Source organism: Nylanderia fulva, unplaced genomic scaffold (assembly GCF_048542155.1).
Source record: "Nylanderia fulva isolate GAGA-0341 unplaced genomic scaffold, ASM4854215v1 Scaffold6, whole genome shotgun sequence".
In the NCBI taxonomy this organism is placed as follows: Eukaryota; Metazoa; Arthropoda; class Insecta; order Hymenoptera; family Formicidae; genus Nylanderia; species Nylanderia fulva.
In genome coordinates this window covers 4,260,298-4,273,808 of record NW_028190698.1, presented here as the reverse complement: position 1 = coordinate 4,273,808, position 13,511 = coordinate 4,260,298, and the positions used below count along the sequence as shown (strand labels likewise).

The 13,511-nt window shown below is 31.4% G+C and overlaps 1 protein-coding gene across 1 annotated transcript; it reads right to left on the bottom strand.

The window, feature by feature from the left end:
- Positions 1–23: 23 nt before the first annotated feature.
- On the bottom strand, positions 24–10,429 carry LOC114940187 (uncharacterized). The gene is made up of 8 exons (XM_029314714.1): positions 10,250–10,429; positions 4,737–4,958; positions 4,535–4,629; positions 3,366–3,500; positions 2,588–2,823; positions 1,778–1,998; positions 1,385–1,650; positions 24–589 (listed from the first exon to the last, which is right to left on the bottom strand). Exons 1-8 carry the CDS (start codon positions 10,427–10,429, stop codon positions 190–192), a joined length of 1,755 nt encoding a protein of 584 aa, XP_029170547.1. The 3' UTR covers positions 24–189.
- Positions 10,430–13,511: the final 3,082 nt, after the last annotated feature.

The following is a 13,511-nucleotide window of genomic DNA, read 5'->3' as shown; positions in this document are numbered from 1 at the left end:
ATAAATTTTGATTTTGATTATACCATATGTGCATGTAATTTTTTTATAATACTAAAGACAGGTTTGAGATATTAGCTTTGGAATACTCGTGTGGATTATCTCGTTTATCGAAAATATAGAGATAATATTGTTGATGTAAGATTAATATAAGATTCAAGGATATTAATAATCACAAATATACGATATTTTTTACCATCGATTAATTCGCACTGTTACGTTCTGAAGAAATGTAGGATTTTTTATATTTTCAGATAATGTCGAGTTGAGCTTACGTGATCTTTTATATCTTAATCTCGCTTTATGATGTGTCTTTGTTGCATTTAAATTATTAACGCATGTTTCCAATAATATCAAATTAAAATTTATCTTCTTCCATTGCAATTTATACCACATGTTTTCCAAAATGCAAATTAATACACTGATAATAACCATTATGAAGAACAAACAAATAGTTAAATGAATGTGCACGTAGTCCACCGGGTGGAAACTGTTCGAATGAAGATAATAATTAGATCGTCTATAAGTTTCTTCTGAGATCCACTTTTTTTCAAGATGTCTGAATATTCCGGCCGAACGCATACGCATTAAGCTATCCCATAATTAATAATATATAATTAATAATATATAATCGCATAATAAATAATTTGCTAATACTGAAGGAGAGCTTATTGTTTTCTTCGATTTTGCCGAAACTGTGAAGTATTATCAATTTTTGTGCGTAAATCACGAATCTGTAAATTAAAACTGTGACTCTTAAGTAGAAAAAAATTACAGTAGATTCCGCCCCCCAAATATTTTACCCTTTCTTTCAACATCTTGAAATAATTTCCATTATTTATATTTTACAGAGTTTACTTCAATGTTGCGCATCGTATTGGTGAGTCTCATTAATTTTTATTTAAATTTTGGATTTTCCGATTTTTTTGCCAAAACTTTACAATATTGTATATTATTTTTGTGTGTGAAACACAATATGTAAATTAAAATCTTCTACGGAGGGAGGGTGGAACCCACTGTAACTTTTTTCTTACTTAAGAGCGACAATTTTAATAATTTACAGATTTGTGTTTTACGCACCAAAAATACACAATATTGTAAAGTTTCGGCAAATTGGAGAGGAAGAAGTTCTCTTTCACTATTACCAACAATTTGAACAAAATTTACAAATTACGTATATAATATACAATATAATAAATAATCAATAGAATGCCAATAAATAATTAATTAATTCTTAATGACTAAAAATTCTCTCATCGATAACTTAATATTTTTTTCTCAAATAAATATCGATTTTATTTTGACATGCAAATAAATCTTTATTATATATATATACCAAAATTTATATTTAAAGTTATATAAAATGATTAAAAAAAATGATACTCACTAAGTGTCAATTAATCGCCGATGTTGCGCTACTCTGGCATGCAGAAACGACATTCTGACGGTCCAATAAGTGTCGGGCAGTTGTATTATGTGGCAATTGTGCTCAACTTTACGATAAATTGACAGAAACATGACAGGTATTTCCAAATAGGCGAAATCAGGACGGCATAATATCGAAGCGGCAATCTCACTGTCCTTCATGTCGGGGCAGTCATCGTTTACCAATCCTTTCCATACAGCTCGTAGCTCACCTTTCTCTGATCCATCCTGTAGAATATTAAAATTTCCCAAGACACGTGAAATATCTCTTTCATTTGTATTTTTTAATTGAAAAGCTGTGCGCAAAAATTCACGTTACATTCATACATTTTTTTTATTTCTATTTTTTACTTACCACTGTAAAATAACGATATGCACTGCTGTCGTTTCTGACACAAAGCGTGTGTGTCCTACTCATCGCCACGTCGTCGAGATTATCTAGAGGAACGGAGTTTCCTATATTCGCCAGACCGGAGGTAAGAGCACTGCAGAATCCGCATGACAACAACATCCCCATCACCATAAAAGATAGAATTATTAATCGGAGAGGCCAACTTGTCGGTATTTCCTGAAACCCTAAATAACAAACATGACAAATTCAACTCGTCGCATTTTATCGTTTATTTATTCATTCATTTGTACGCATTTTTTTAATTACATACGTAAGTACAAAAAATGGTAATTTTTTACATACTACTTATTATATATAATTCGATTTTACTACATACTCTTAAAATTTTTTGAAAACTTTATATATACAGGGTATATCTAAATAAATGCGACAAATTTTAGGAAATGATTCTTTGTCGAAAATTAAAAAGGGTTTCTACATAAACATATACTCTTATATTTCTCCGTGAAATTTTCTAAAGAGGGAGGTAAAAATTAAATTTTTTTTTTTTTAATTTCAAGCAAATTAAAAAAATGAAACTTGTGGATATTTTCCTTTTAATTTTTTTAATTTGTCTAAAATTTGAGAAAAAAATAAAAACTTAATTTTTACCTCCCTCTTTAGAAAAGTGTAACTTCTCACCTCAGGGAGAAATATAAGAGTATATATGTTTATGTAAGAAACTTTCCTTAATTTTCGACAAAGAATCACCTAAAATTTGTCGCACTTATTCAGATACATTCTGTATATAAATATGTACATTCCATACGTTACCTTGGCCAGTCATGCCACCTAAGACGTACAGGAAATTGAAAGATAATGTGGAAAGCTCATCATTGAACTCTTCGTAATTAATATAGATAAGCTTCTTTACATGATATATTCCCATGATGCTGAATGCAATACAAATAACGGATATCAGAGAAGCTAGCCATAAACCATGACTGAAGATATTAATGTACCACCATTTGGTGATAACCGCACCCTCCGACTGAACAAATAGATTGTATCTAAGGGTGAAAAATTTAACAATAATTAATTGCAATTAGAAAGATGTGCGAACGCAATTTAATTAATCATTATCTGTAAACGGGACTTTTTTGGAAAATATAAATAGTTTCCGGAAGATCGTGCGACGATTATATTATTACAATTACATGGAATTACACAAGATTGAAATGATCTTTGACTCTATACTCCATGATAACCAGACTTAATGCAGTATACCGTATTCGTGATAAGCAAATTTACTCCGGATAACGATCGCGATGCGAAAACTTGCCATCGCTTTCGCGGAACGCCACGCGAAGAGAAAACGAAATCAGAAAGTCATTAACCAAGATACGATCGCGGGACGTATTATACATCTCTATAGGTGGACTAAGCGGAACGGGTTAACGACCGGCGTAAACGCGGCAAGTTGAAAAAAAAGCGTCGCGCGAACGAAAGCTCGCGATAAAAGGGCGCGCGCGACCCCTTCGTCGGCCTCTGGAGAAGAAGGGGTGGATTGGTGGTGAAAAAATTAAGTGGCTGGCTGGGATGTTCGACTTACGAGTTGGTTGTGAGCGGCACGCTGTAGGCGTAATAACTCGACGTGTACGAGTGCATCGCCGTGGCGATCAGCAGTGCGTCAGTATCTCCATTCATCAGGGTCGCGGTGGCGCGTGTCTTTCTTCGGTAAATCGTCCTGCATTTTGGTCGAAGAGACGCCTTTATTACGGTGCCGCGCACTCACTCTTCCCTCTTCTCATCCCCCATCCACCCTTTTTTACCCCTTTCGCTTCTCTCCCTCCCGCGCGTTCCATACTTCCATCCTGATACTATACTTATACCTGTCTAGACGAATGAATCATGCGAGTATTTTGACCCACACCGGCGCGGCGACGTGGGTGTGGGTGGTACGCGGAAAATTGGGCAGGTTCTACGTACGGCTTCGTCACACATACCCCTTTGAAGACGCGTCGTCTTGCAAATCGTCCGTATAAAATTGCCGTCAAGATGATATTACGGCTGTTTTCGGCTATATACAGGTACGACGCGGGAAAGGAAGCGAGGGTACTTTCTTGGCCTCCCGAAATAATCTCTTGAGTGAAAAAGCTTTTGTCAACATGGATATTTGATTCTCAATAGCTGTCACGTGAATCTAAATTTATTCAGAATATTTTTAACTACTTTATACGAGTCCGCTGTCAATGTTAACTTACATCAGGTATAAGGTAATAGTGACTCGCTTTCTTTTTTCTCAAATTTTTACCTCTTTCTCTACTCTGCAAAATTATAGAAAATATTTCGGAAAAACTTTTATATATATCATTCAAAAATGTATACCCTGTTTTTTGAGAAAAAGAAGAGAATATAAATATTTTAAGTAATCACTTTTTCTTTTTTTTTTTTCAAAAGTTGAAAAATTTGATCAATTTTACCTCTCTCTCTACTCTGCACAATTATAAAAAAATATTTTGGATAAACCTTTAATTTAAAAAATGTATATCCTATTTTTTGAGAAAAAGAAGAGAATATAAATATGTTAAGTAGTCACTTTTTCTTTTTTTCTCAAAAGTTGAAAAATTTGATCAATTTTACCTCTCTCTCTACTCTGCACAATTATAAAAAAATATTTTGGATAAACCTTTAATTTAAAAAATGTATATCCTATTTTTTGAGAAAAAGAAGAGAATATAAATATTTTAATTATAATTAAGTATCAAATACGACACTAACTTGAATTTCAAAGCTTCTTCCAATGCCGTCCAGGTATCTCCTATGAATCCCGTCACTTCGTTCTTATTCGTATCTATGAAGATATATGGACTCATCTAAAATGATATTTTTCTTTGGGCGATGTACTGTTTCGATTATCGCGGACCGAAAAAACGATGTTAATGACAAGCGAGGGGTCCTGATCGGAGATCCTGATACTTACAAAATCCGTATCGACGACGAGGGTCCTTCCACGCATGTCGTTTATCGCGTTGACGCTGCAGAAAGCAGTGTCGTTCCACTTTAGCGCCTCGAGCTGCTCGAATTCCTCGGTGATCGCGTTCCAACGCCAAACGTGTCCCGGTTTCTTCTGGATGATCTTGGTTTCCTGTCTGTTCCGTAAGAGTCTGAGACATATCTCCCCCACAACACACGGAAGTATCACCTGCAACAACCGTTCGTTACGCGATATTTAATCAAAGCATGTATAATAAAATTGCCGCCACTAAATTTTTGCGAACGAAAAATAAGAATGGAAAAATAAATTATTTAAATTTGTTAAAAAATAACGCGAGATATCGCAGCACCGATAAAAATAGATGCTTCATCATGTCGTTTCACTTTACGCTTCGATGTTTCCAATTTTACTGCGCGAACAAGACTGTGGAATTCACATGAAATCTTATATTGTTCTTTGTCGCATGAATAGAGGAATAATTGACAGGTTTGACGAAAAGATGAAAAGCTATTGTTGGCATTTTATTGCGTCGCGTCAAATATCGATAAGTGTAAGTGTGCGTGAGAGAATTTGTGTTGTGCCATATACCCATGCGAGAAGTTATATCTTTTCGAGAATAAATTGAATGTGATATATAATCTGTATTTATTATAAAACATATTTGTTTGTTTATTTAATACTCTGATTATATTGATCCTTCCGAAAATTATCGAGAAAGTGTTATTCACAGTTGTTACGATAACTTTTAGATAAGCTCTGGAAATTCCCAATAACTTAATTTCAGCGATAAAAAGATTAAGAAAAAATATAAAAAAAGTTTTTATTGCAAACATGACGTAAAGGGTAAATAACTTCAAATAATGCGCATCATTTTTTATTCGATTAAATGAAGCCATTTAGTTGTGTGACAATAAATATTTCATATTTACTAGAACAATACAATCGTGTACTACGCACACTCCATTCTTCGATTTTAGATTAAAAAGAATAATATTCTTAAAAAAATTATATAAAATTTAAACTCGATTAATATTTTTGACAGAAATCAGTTGATTAAAATGTTAATTCGCAAATTAAATTTTAAAAGAAAAATGTGTTATAGAAATTAAAATAATATTGTAAATAATATGTTATAATACTTTACCCGAATAATATTTTTTGACAGAAATTAGCTAATAACTGTCAAAAATATTAATCAAATTAAAAAATGTTTAAAACATATTTTAATTTTTAAAACATATTATTTTAACAATCAAAAATTTTGTTTGGATCTCTCATCGCCAGGAATGTTAAAACACGGGTAATAATCTTAATTCGACGACACTGGCTTCAATATGATTGATTTTAATGAATTTTATTTGCCGTTTCGACCATGCGGGATGTGGTCCTTTTCAAAAAATTGATAGAGCGTAATTATAATGTAATTTCTTGCTGTATCCTATTTTGTTAATGCTGGTTATATTGCCTTTCCAGAACACTCTATAAATTTTTTGAAAAGGACCACATCCCGCATGGTCAAAACGTCAAATAAAATTTATTAAAATCAATCATATTGAAGCCAGTGTCGTCGAATTAAGTATATCATTTTAAAATTTAATTAGCAAATTAACGCTTTAATCAGCTGATTTTTGCCAAAAATTATTAATAAAGCGTTAATTTGTTAATTAAATTTTAAAATAATATGTAAAATATTAAAATATGTTTTAAATAATATCTTATCCACAATTAGTATTTTTTGACAGAAATCAGTTGATAACTGTAACTCAAAAATAATAATCGAGTTTAAAATATTATAACACGTTTAAAACATATTATATTATTATTTTATTTTATTTTATCTTAATAATAGCTTAATAAGTAACTGAGACACAGAAATTTGTTCGATCGCACCGCACGGACTTATATACTCATGCTCGTAAGATTGTACATGCGAGAAAATTTCCCTTAGTGCTTTCCTTCGTGCGATGCGATTTTAACAATGTTTATGTTCTTCATTTATTAATTGTTATACGATTTGTCACGTGTACATACTCTAAAAATAGCTTACGATATTTAAAATGTATTTTTTTAAGCATTGTAAGCTATTTTTAGCATACACGTGACAAATTATATAGTAATCGTATTGTAATATTAATACGGAGTGATTTAAAGCGCTTTCTTGCATGTACGAACGTGGATATTTAAATTTGCGCGATGCAATTTTAAAAACTTAACTCTATTAATAGTTATTTCTATCAATTACATAATTCGTAATTTTTTAAATATTCAGTAATATGTTGTAAATAATATGTTATAACACATCATCCTCGATTAATATTTTTTAACAGAAATCAGCTGATAACTGTCAAAAATAATAATCAAATTTAAAGTTTTGTTACATATTATTTAAAACATATTATTTTAATTTATATAACATGTTAAAACAGTAATAATAGTTTATATAATATATTATATTACGTCGTTTTGTATTGTAAGTTCAAAAATAGTGATAGAAACGCTTGTCTGATGAAGACTTCAACGCTTGGCGAACGCTGTATCATTATACATATGATACAAATAATAAATTCTATAATCTTTTCAGATACAACTTTAAGTGCATACATACCTTTGCATTTATATTTTTGTACCAAATGTTTTAGATTTATGTTTTTTGGTCTCAGATATGACAATAAAACAATTTTTTGTCAGAAAACTAATATTTATCGCAAACTTCTAATTTTAACATGCAAATTCACATAACAATTAAGTGTTAAATTAATTATTGTACAAGATATGTTTATATGTATTGTGAAACGAAAATTTCTTATGTACTCGACGTAAGAGTGTCATGCTGAATCATTCTTCTAACGAATACAATTAAGCTGTTGAAATTTAATTTATAATTAAAAAAAAAATTAGTTTGCATAAATGGATAAGATAACTTCGTATATAATTTTATTTGCATACATTTTGATGTAAAATTCCATAAGTGATCTCTTTAGATCATTTATTAATTTTTGCAATAAGTAGTCCTAACTTGTTAGCTTTCTCATAAACAACAAAAATACCGACTATCTTGCTTATTTCGACATTCTTTTTGATACTTTTGATATTCTTAAAAAAATTGAAGCCTATGGTCCATGATTTAGATACAAAGATGTTATATAATTGTAAATTACGATTCATCCATATACATAAAGACACTTTGTCAAATGAGCTGCTCAGTACATAAGCTCCCCTGTAAAGATGCGTTCAATGTTAAGTACTTCCGTTTAATTAACTGACAGTTGCGTTCCGTCTTGCGTGGCTCTCGGTGTCTTTCGACACTGGATGTAATAAGTTGCCTTCTCTTACAAATCCGATTTTAATTTTTTCCTTAAATGCTCGACGCTATTCTCTAGCCCACGCATTGACTTGCTGATTTTTCAGACATTATACAATGCTTCCGAGCAACCACCGGTCGAATAATTCCTTCCTCAACAGCTGAAATTGAGAGAAGGCTTGTTGATATACTGATCGTTCATAAAAAAAATTGCTGAGATCACAGAAGAGCGTATGCACTCTTCAACTTTGATATATGTACATCTATATATGTATGTGAACTATTACACAGCTCCACAAAAAAAAATCAAAGTTTTGTTTGCGGGGACCTGACCCATCTTACTATATGTAATCGAGCGTGCTGAAACCGAATCCGGAGTCCAAATAACCCCATCACGACAGGTTTTTTTAACCTTAAAAAATAGGCTAAAAATCATAAAATTCAATATAAATTTAAACAAAACCCCATAATCATGTATCCCATCAACCTCACAATCTCATAACTTTAAAACCCCATAACCAAATAATCGAATAATCGTGTGGCCATCTAAGGTCCATGTATTTACATTTTACCGAACTCAGGAACAACGACGTAGACGTAGCAGGCTTCTGTTTCCTTTGGGATGCTTTATTTACGTGAGTTCCCTTGTCTCTCACGAGTAATAAAAGTTGAATAAATAAATAAAAATAAGAATTAAAATAGAGGAAAGTTATGTTAAATTCTATCCATTGTTTCTTGATTCTTTATGATAACGCACTTGTTTTTCTTCTAATATTACAATAGAAATCGTTTATGATAACGCACTTGTTTTTCTTCTAATATTAGAAATCGTTTATGATAACGCACTTGTTTTTCTTCTAATATTACAATAGAAATCGTTTCTGATAACGCACTTGTTTTTCTTCTAATATTAGAAATCGTTTATGATAACGCACTTGTTTTTCTTCTCAGCACGGTTAATTACATATAGTAAGGTGAGTCAGGTCTCTGCAAACAAAACTTCGATTTTTTGTGTGGAGCTGTGTTATTTTATATTGCACGACTTTACATTTTATATTATTTAATAGTTACTGATGGATCTAACCTTCTGATTTTTTCAATTTGATCAATCAATCAATCAATTAGTTTTTAAATATACAATTAGCTTTTATAGAAAGAGTTCTTTTAAAGTAAAGGACTCTAAAGGAATAAAAATGAAGAGTATTGTACCGATAACGGTGATCCAACGAATCAAGCCTCGTCAGAAAAGAAGCAATCGCAAAAGCGAAATATCTTCGGCGAAGCTATAAGCAATTTTGTTTCGGAGTATGCAAATTATTATAATTGATTCCAGAAAAGAAACGACGAAACAAGTAGGAGAAATATGGAGATTGGTGGTCAGGTAGCTATAAAACTTTATTGGACGACATAATGCACCTTAGTAGTGCAGTTACAATGTAAGAGCGACCCATCGTTCAGATATGATAATCTTTAAAATCAGATATGATGACAGAGTTCGTTGCCGATCAAGGTACTCATTACTTGACGATCAATGCGTTAAACTTAAACAGATATCACAGAAATTTCGGTGGAACGCAACAGCCGAGTGTTCTTCACTTTTCATCTTCCGAACACGCACGAATACATCGCTTTTAATCAAAATGAATTATTTTACCGTTAGACAATCATCCCCTTGATATTTCTTCCATTATTCTGAAGCGTTTATCTGAGAGTTTGTCAAAAACTCGTAATTAGAACACCATTTATATTCTTTGTACGACACGTTTCTTGAATTATCCCTTCTTGTTTTAAAATAATACTCAAGAAGGATATATTGCTTTTAACCGGAATAAATTATTTTAGACAAAGTGTTTATCTGTCAGTTCGTTAAAAATTAGGTCCTCGTAATTAGAACTTAATTTATATTTTTTATATGACACCTTCTCGAACTGCCTTCTCATTTTTCTAAAAATAATACTCAGGAAAAAGTCTTTTTCTCCCTTCGAGTTTTCTCTAGAAGAAGGCTACTCTATACATCAAAATTCGAAGCATACGCGTTCCGGCGTTTTAATTTGCAATTCAAAAATCTGTCTTACCAAAAACAAAGCACGTGATTCAACGATCCGATGCAATCGACCGCGCCTATCCGAAATCTCCGGGTTTCTCTCACGAGGAAGATGTATGTGAAATGCAAAGAGATCGACGAGATTTAGGATACAGTGGTGCATCTTTGATTGCGCGCAGCAGGATTCAAATCTTTTTGAGGCCCCATTTGAATTTCAAATAGTAAACCCGACCTGGACCCAGCTATCTCGCGTTCGCTGGACCCGATCTCTTCATCTCTCAACCTTTTTCCCTCCTCTTTTCTTTCCAGCCACCATATTTCGCTATCGTGCATCGCGCTAGCTCCTACGTGTCCTCGATTTCGGATAAGCATAAAAGATTCGATTCGATTGATCGATCGGTCAAGACCACACAAATTGCACGCGTTCGGACGACAATGTGTGCAACACGAAAACGAATTTGAAAGTTTTATATACGGTATACGCGATAAAGTGTAAGTCTATCTCTTTGCGCGTGGTTTAAAAAAAGGAACAAAAAAAAAAGATTTCACAGTCGGACGGATGCGATCGTTTCTCGTTTAACGGCGTGATATACATAAAACATTTCCGTGCGACCGACATGGAACGCACTTTCGAACTTTTTTCACTTTCATGCACTAATTTTTGTTCGAAGTTACTCGTGAATCGATGATGAGATAAAAATGATAATTGTAATTGTAGTAACTTGAACGCAACGATATAAAATGAAAAAATTAATAACAGAAATTAAGCAAAGATCGAACTGTATATAGATAATAATTTTCTATATAGATATCTAAGAGTAATTAAAAATCGTGTATTAATTTTTTTTATATTTGAAGCTACGCGTGACAGTTTTAAATCGATGATGGGATAATGTAGGATATTTTTATTTATAGATATCTAAGAGTAATTAAAAATCGTGTATTAATTTTTTTAATATTTGAAGCTACGCGTGACAGTTTTAAATCGATGATGGGATAATGTAGGATATTTTTATTTTCTCGGTTATATTTTACATTACATTATTCGAATTTTCGTCGTTTCGTATATGTATTATATCAACTTTTCGTTGTGACTCCGACTTTATTATTCTAAACAAGTCTCCAATAACTCCTCTAAGAGGCTTGACGTGTTGTCAAACCGACACTGTGTTCGTTCTTGACATCTTAAATTTATGATTTTATTTTTGTTTTTACAGAACACTTGAAAAGAACTCAAAAAAGGGTCGAAACGTTGTGATTAAATAAATAATATTTACCAGTACGGTCGAGAGAAGATTCTTATACCTTCTAAACAAGGTTGATCGCGCGCGCTGTTCTTTTCTTCTTTTTATCTCAAATTTATCAAGTGCGAAATAAATTAATTTCCCGAATAAATAAAAAATTATTAACCCCAAATCCGAATAAAATCCTACAATAATAACTCTAGTTGTAATAATATATAATATAGTCTCAAAGCAATAATATAAAATTAATAAACAAATTCAACAACAGAAATGAAGTAAAGATCGAACTGTATAGATATCTTAAGAACAATTTAAAATCGTATATCTATTACAAAGTGATAAATCTAAGGCCAACTTATCGAGCTGAATATTCGAGATGTTCAGTCAACTACCATTTATTACATGTATAAATTATAAAACTACAGTCATTAGATATTAAAACTAACGCAAATTAAAATCATTCTAAACGTTTCGACCGCACGCGGTCTTCTTCAGTATAATTCTTGAAATATAAATTTATACAACATCACATAATATCGGAATTTAATTATAATTATTCAGAATCGAGAGTCTTTGAGCAATTAACACGTGTTCTAATTCGTCATGTCCAACAATGTTCGCCTCGATATGATGAGAAAAATCAGAGATCATATCGAGGCGAACATTGTTGGACATGACGAATTAGAACACGTGTTAATTGCTCAAAGACTCTCGATTCTGAATAATTATAATTAAATTCCGATATTATGTGAAGTTGTATGAATTTATATTTCAAGAATTATACTGAAGAAGACCGCGTGCGGTCGAAACGTTTAGAATGATTTTAATTTGCGTTAGTTTTAATATCTAATGACTGTAGTTTTATAATTTATACATGTAATAAATGGTAGTTGACTGAACATCTCGAATATTCAGCTCGATAAGTTGGCCTTAGATTTATCACTTTGTTTTCAATATACGAGCGACAATTTGTATTAATTTATTCGTATATCTATTTTTGCTATTTAAAACAGTCGAAGAATAATTACCTATATTCTTAACAAGGTTGATCGCGCGCGCTGTTCCTTTCTTCTTTTTATCTCAAATTTATCAAGTGCGGAATAAATTAATTTCCTGAATAAATAACAAATTATTAACCCTAAATCCGAATAAAATCCTACAATAATAACTCTAGTTGTAATAATATATAATATAGTTTCAAAGCAATAATATAAAATTAATAAACAAATTCAACAACAGAAATGAAGTAAAGATCGAACTGTATAGATATCTAAAAACAATTTAAAATCGTATATCTATTTTTGCTATTTAAAACAGTCGAAGAATAATTACCTATATTCTTAACAAGGTTGATCGCGCGCGCTGTTCCTTTCTTCTTTTTATCTCAAATTCATCAAGTGCGGAATAAATTAATTTCCTGAATAAATAACAAATTATTAACCCTAAATCCGAATAAAATCCTACAATAATAACTCTAGTTGTAATAATATATAATATAGTTTCAAAGCAATAATATAAAATTAATAAACAAATTCAACAACAGAAATGAAGTAAAGATCGAACTGTATAGATAGCTTAAGAACAATTTAAAATCGTATATCTATTTTTGCTATTTAAAACAGTCGAAGAATAATTACCTATATTCTAAAAGTTGATCGCGCGCGCTGTTCTCTTCTTCTTTTTATCCAAATATCATCAAGTGCGAAATAAATTAATTTCCCGAATAAATAACAAATTATTAACCCCAAATCCGAATAAAATCCTACAATAATAACTCTAGTTGTAATAATATATAATATAGTTTCAAAGCAATAATATAAAATTAATAAACAAATTTAACAACAGAAATGAAGTAAAGATCGAACTGTATAGATATCTAAGAACAATTTAAAATCGTATATCTATTTTTGCTATTTAAAACAGTCGAAGAATAATTACCTATATTCTAAAAGTTGATCGCGCGCGCTGTTCTCTTCTTCTTTTTATCCAAATATCATCAAGTGCGAAATAAATTAATTTCCTGAACAAATAACAAATTATTAACCCCAAATCCGAATAAAATTCTACAATAACAACTCTAGTTGTAATAATACATAATATAGTCTCAAAGCAATAATATAAAATTAATAAACAAATTCAACAACAGAAATGAAGTAAAGATCGAACTGTAT

Coding starts and splice junctions, on each gene's coding strand:
- LOC114940187 (XM_029314714.1), bottom strand. CDS start 10,429: ATGCACGATAGCGAAATATGGTGGCTGGAAAGAAAAGAGGAGGGAAAA. Junction 3,501..4,534: donor GAAGAAGCTTTGAAATTCAA/GTTAGTGTCGTA, acceptor ACCAAAATGCAG/GACGATTTACCGAAGAAAGA. Junction 1,999..2,587: donor AGGTGGCATGACTGGCCAAG/GTAACGTATGGA, acceptor TTTGTTATTTAG/GGTTTCAGGAAATACCGACA.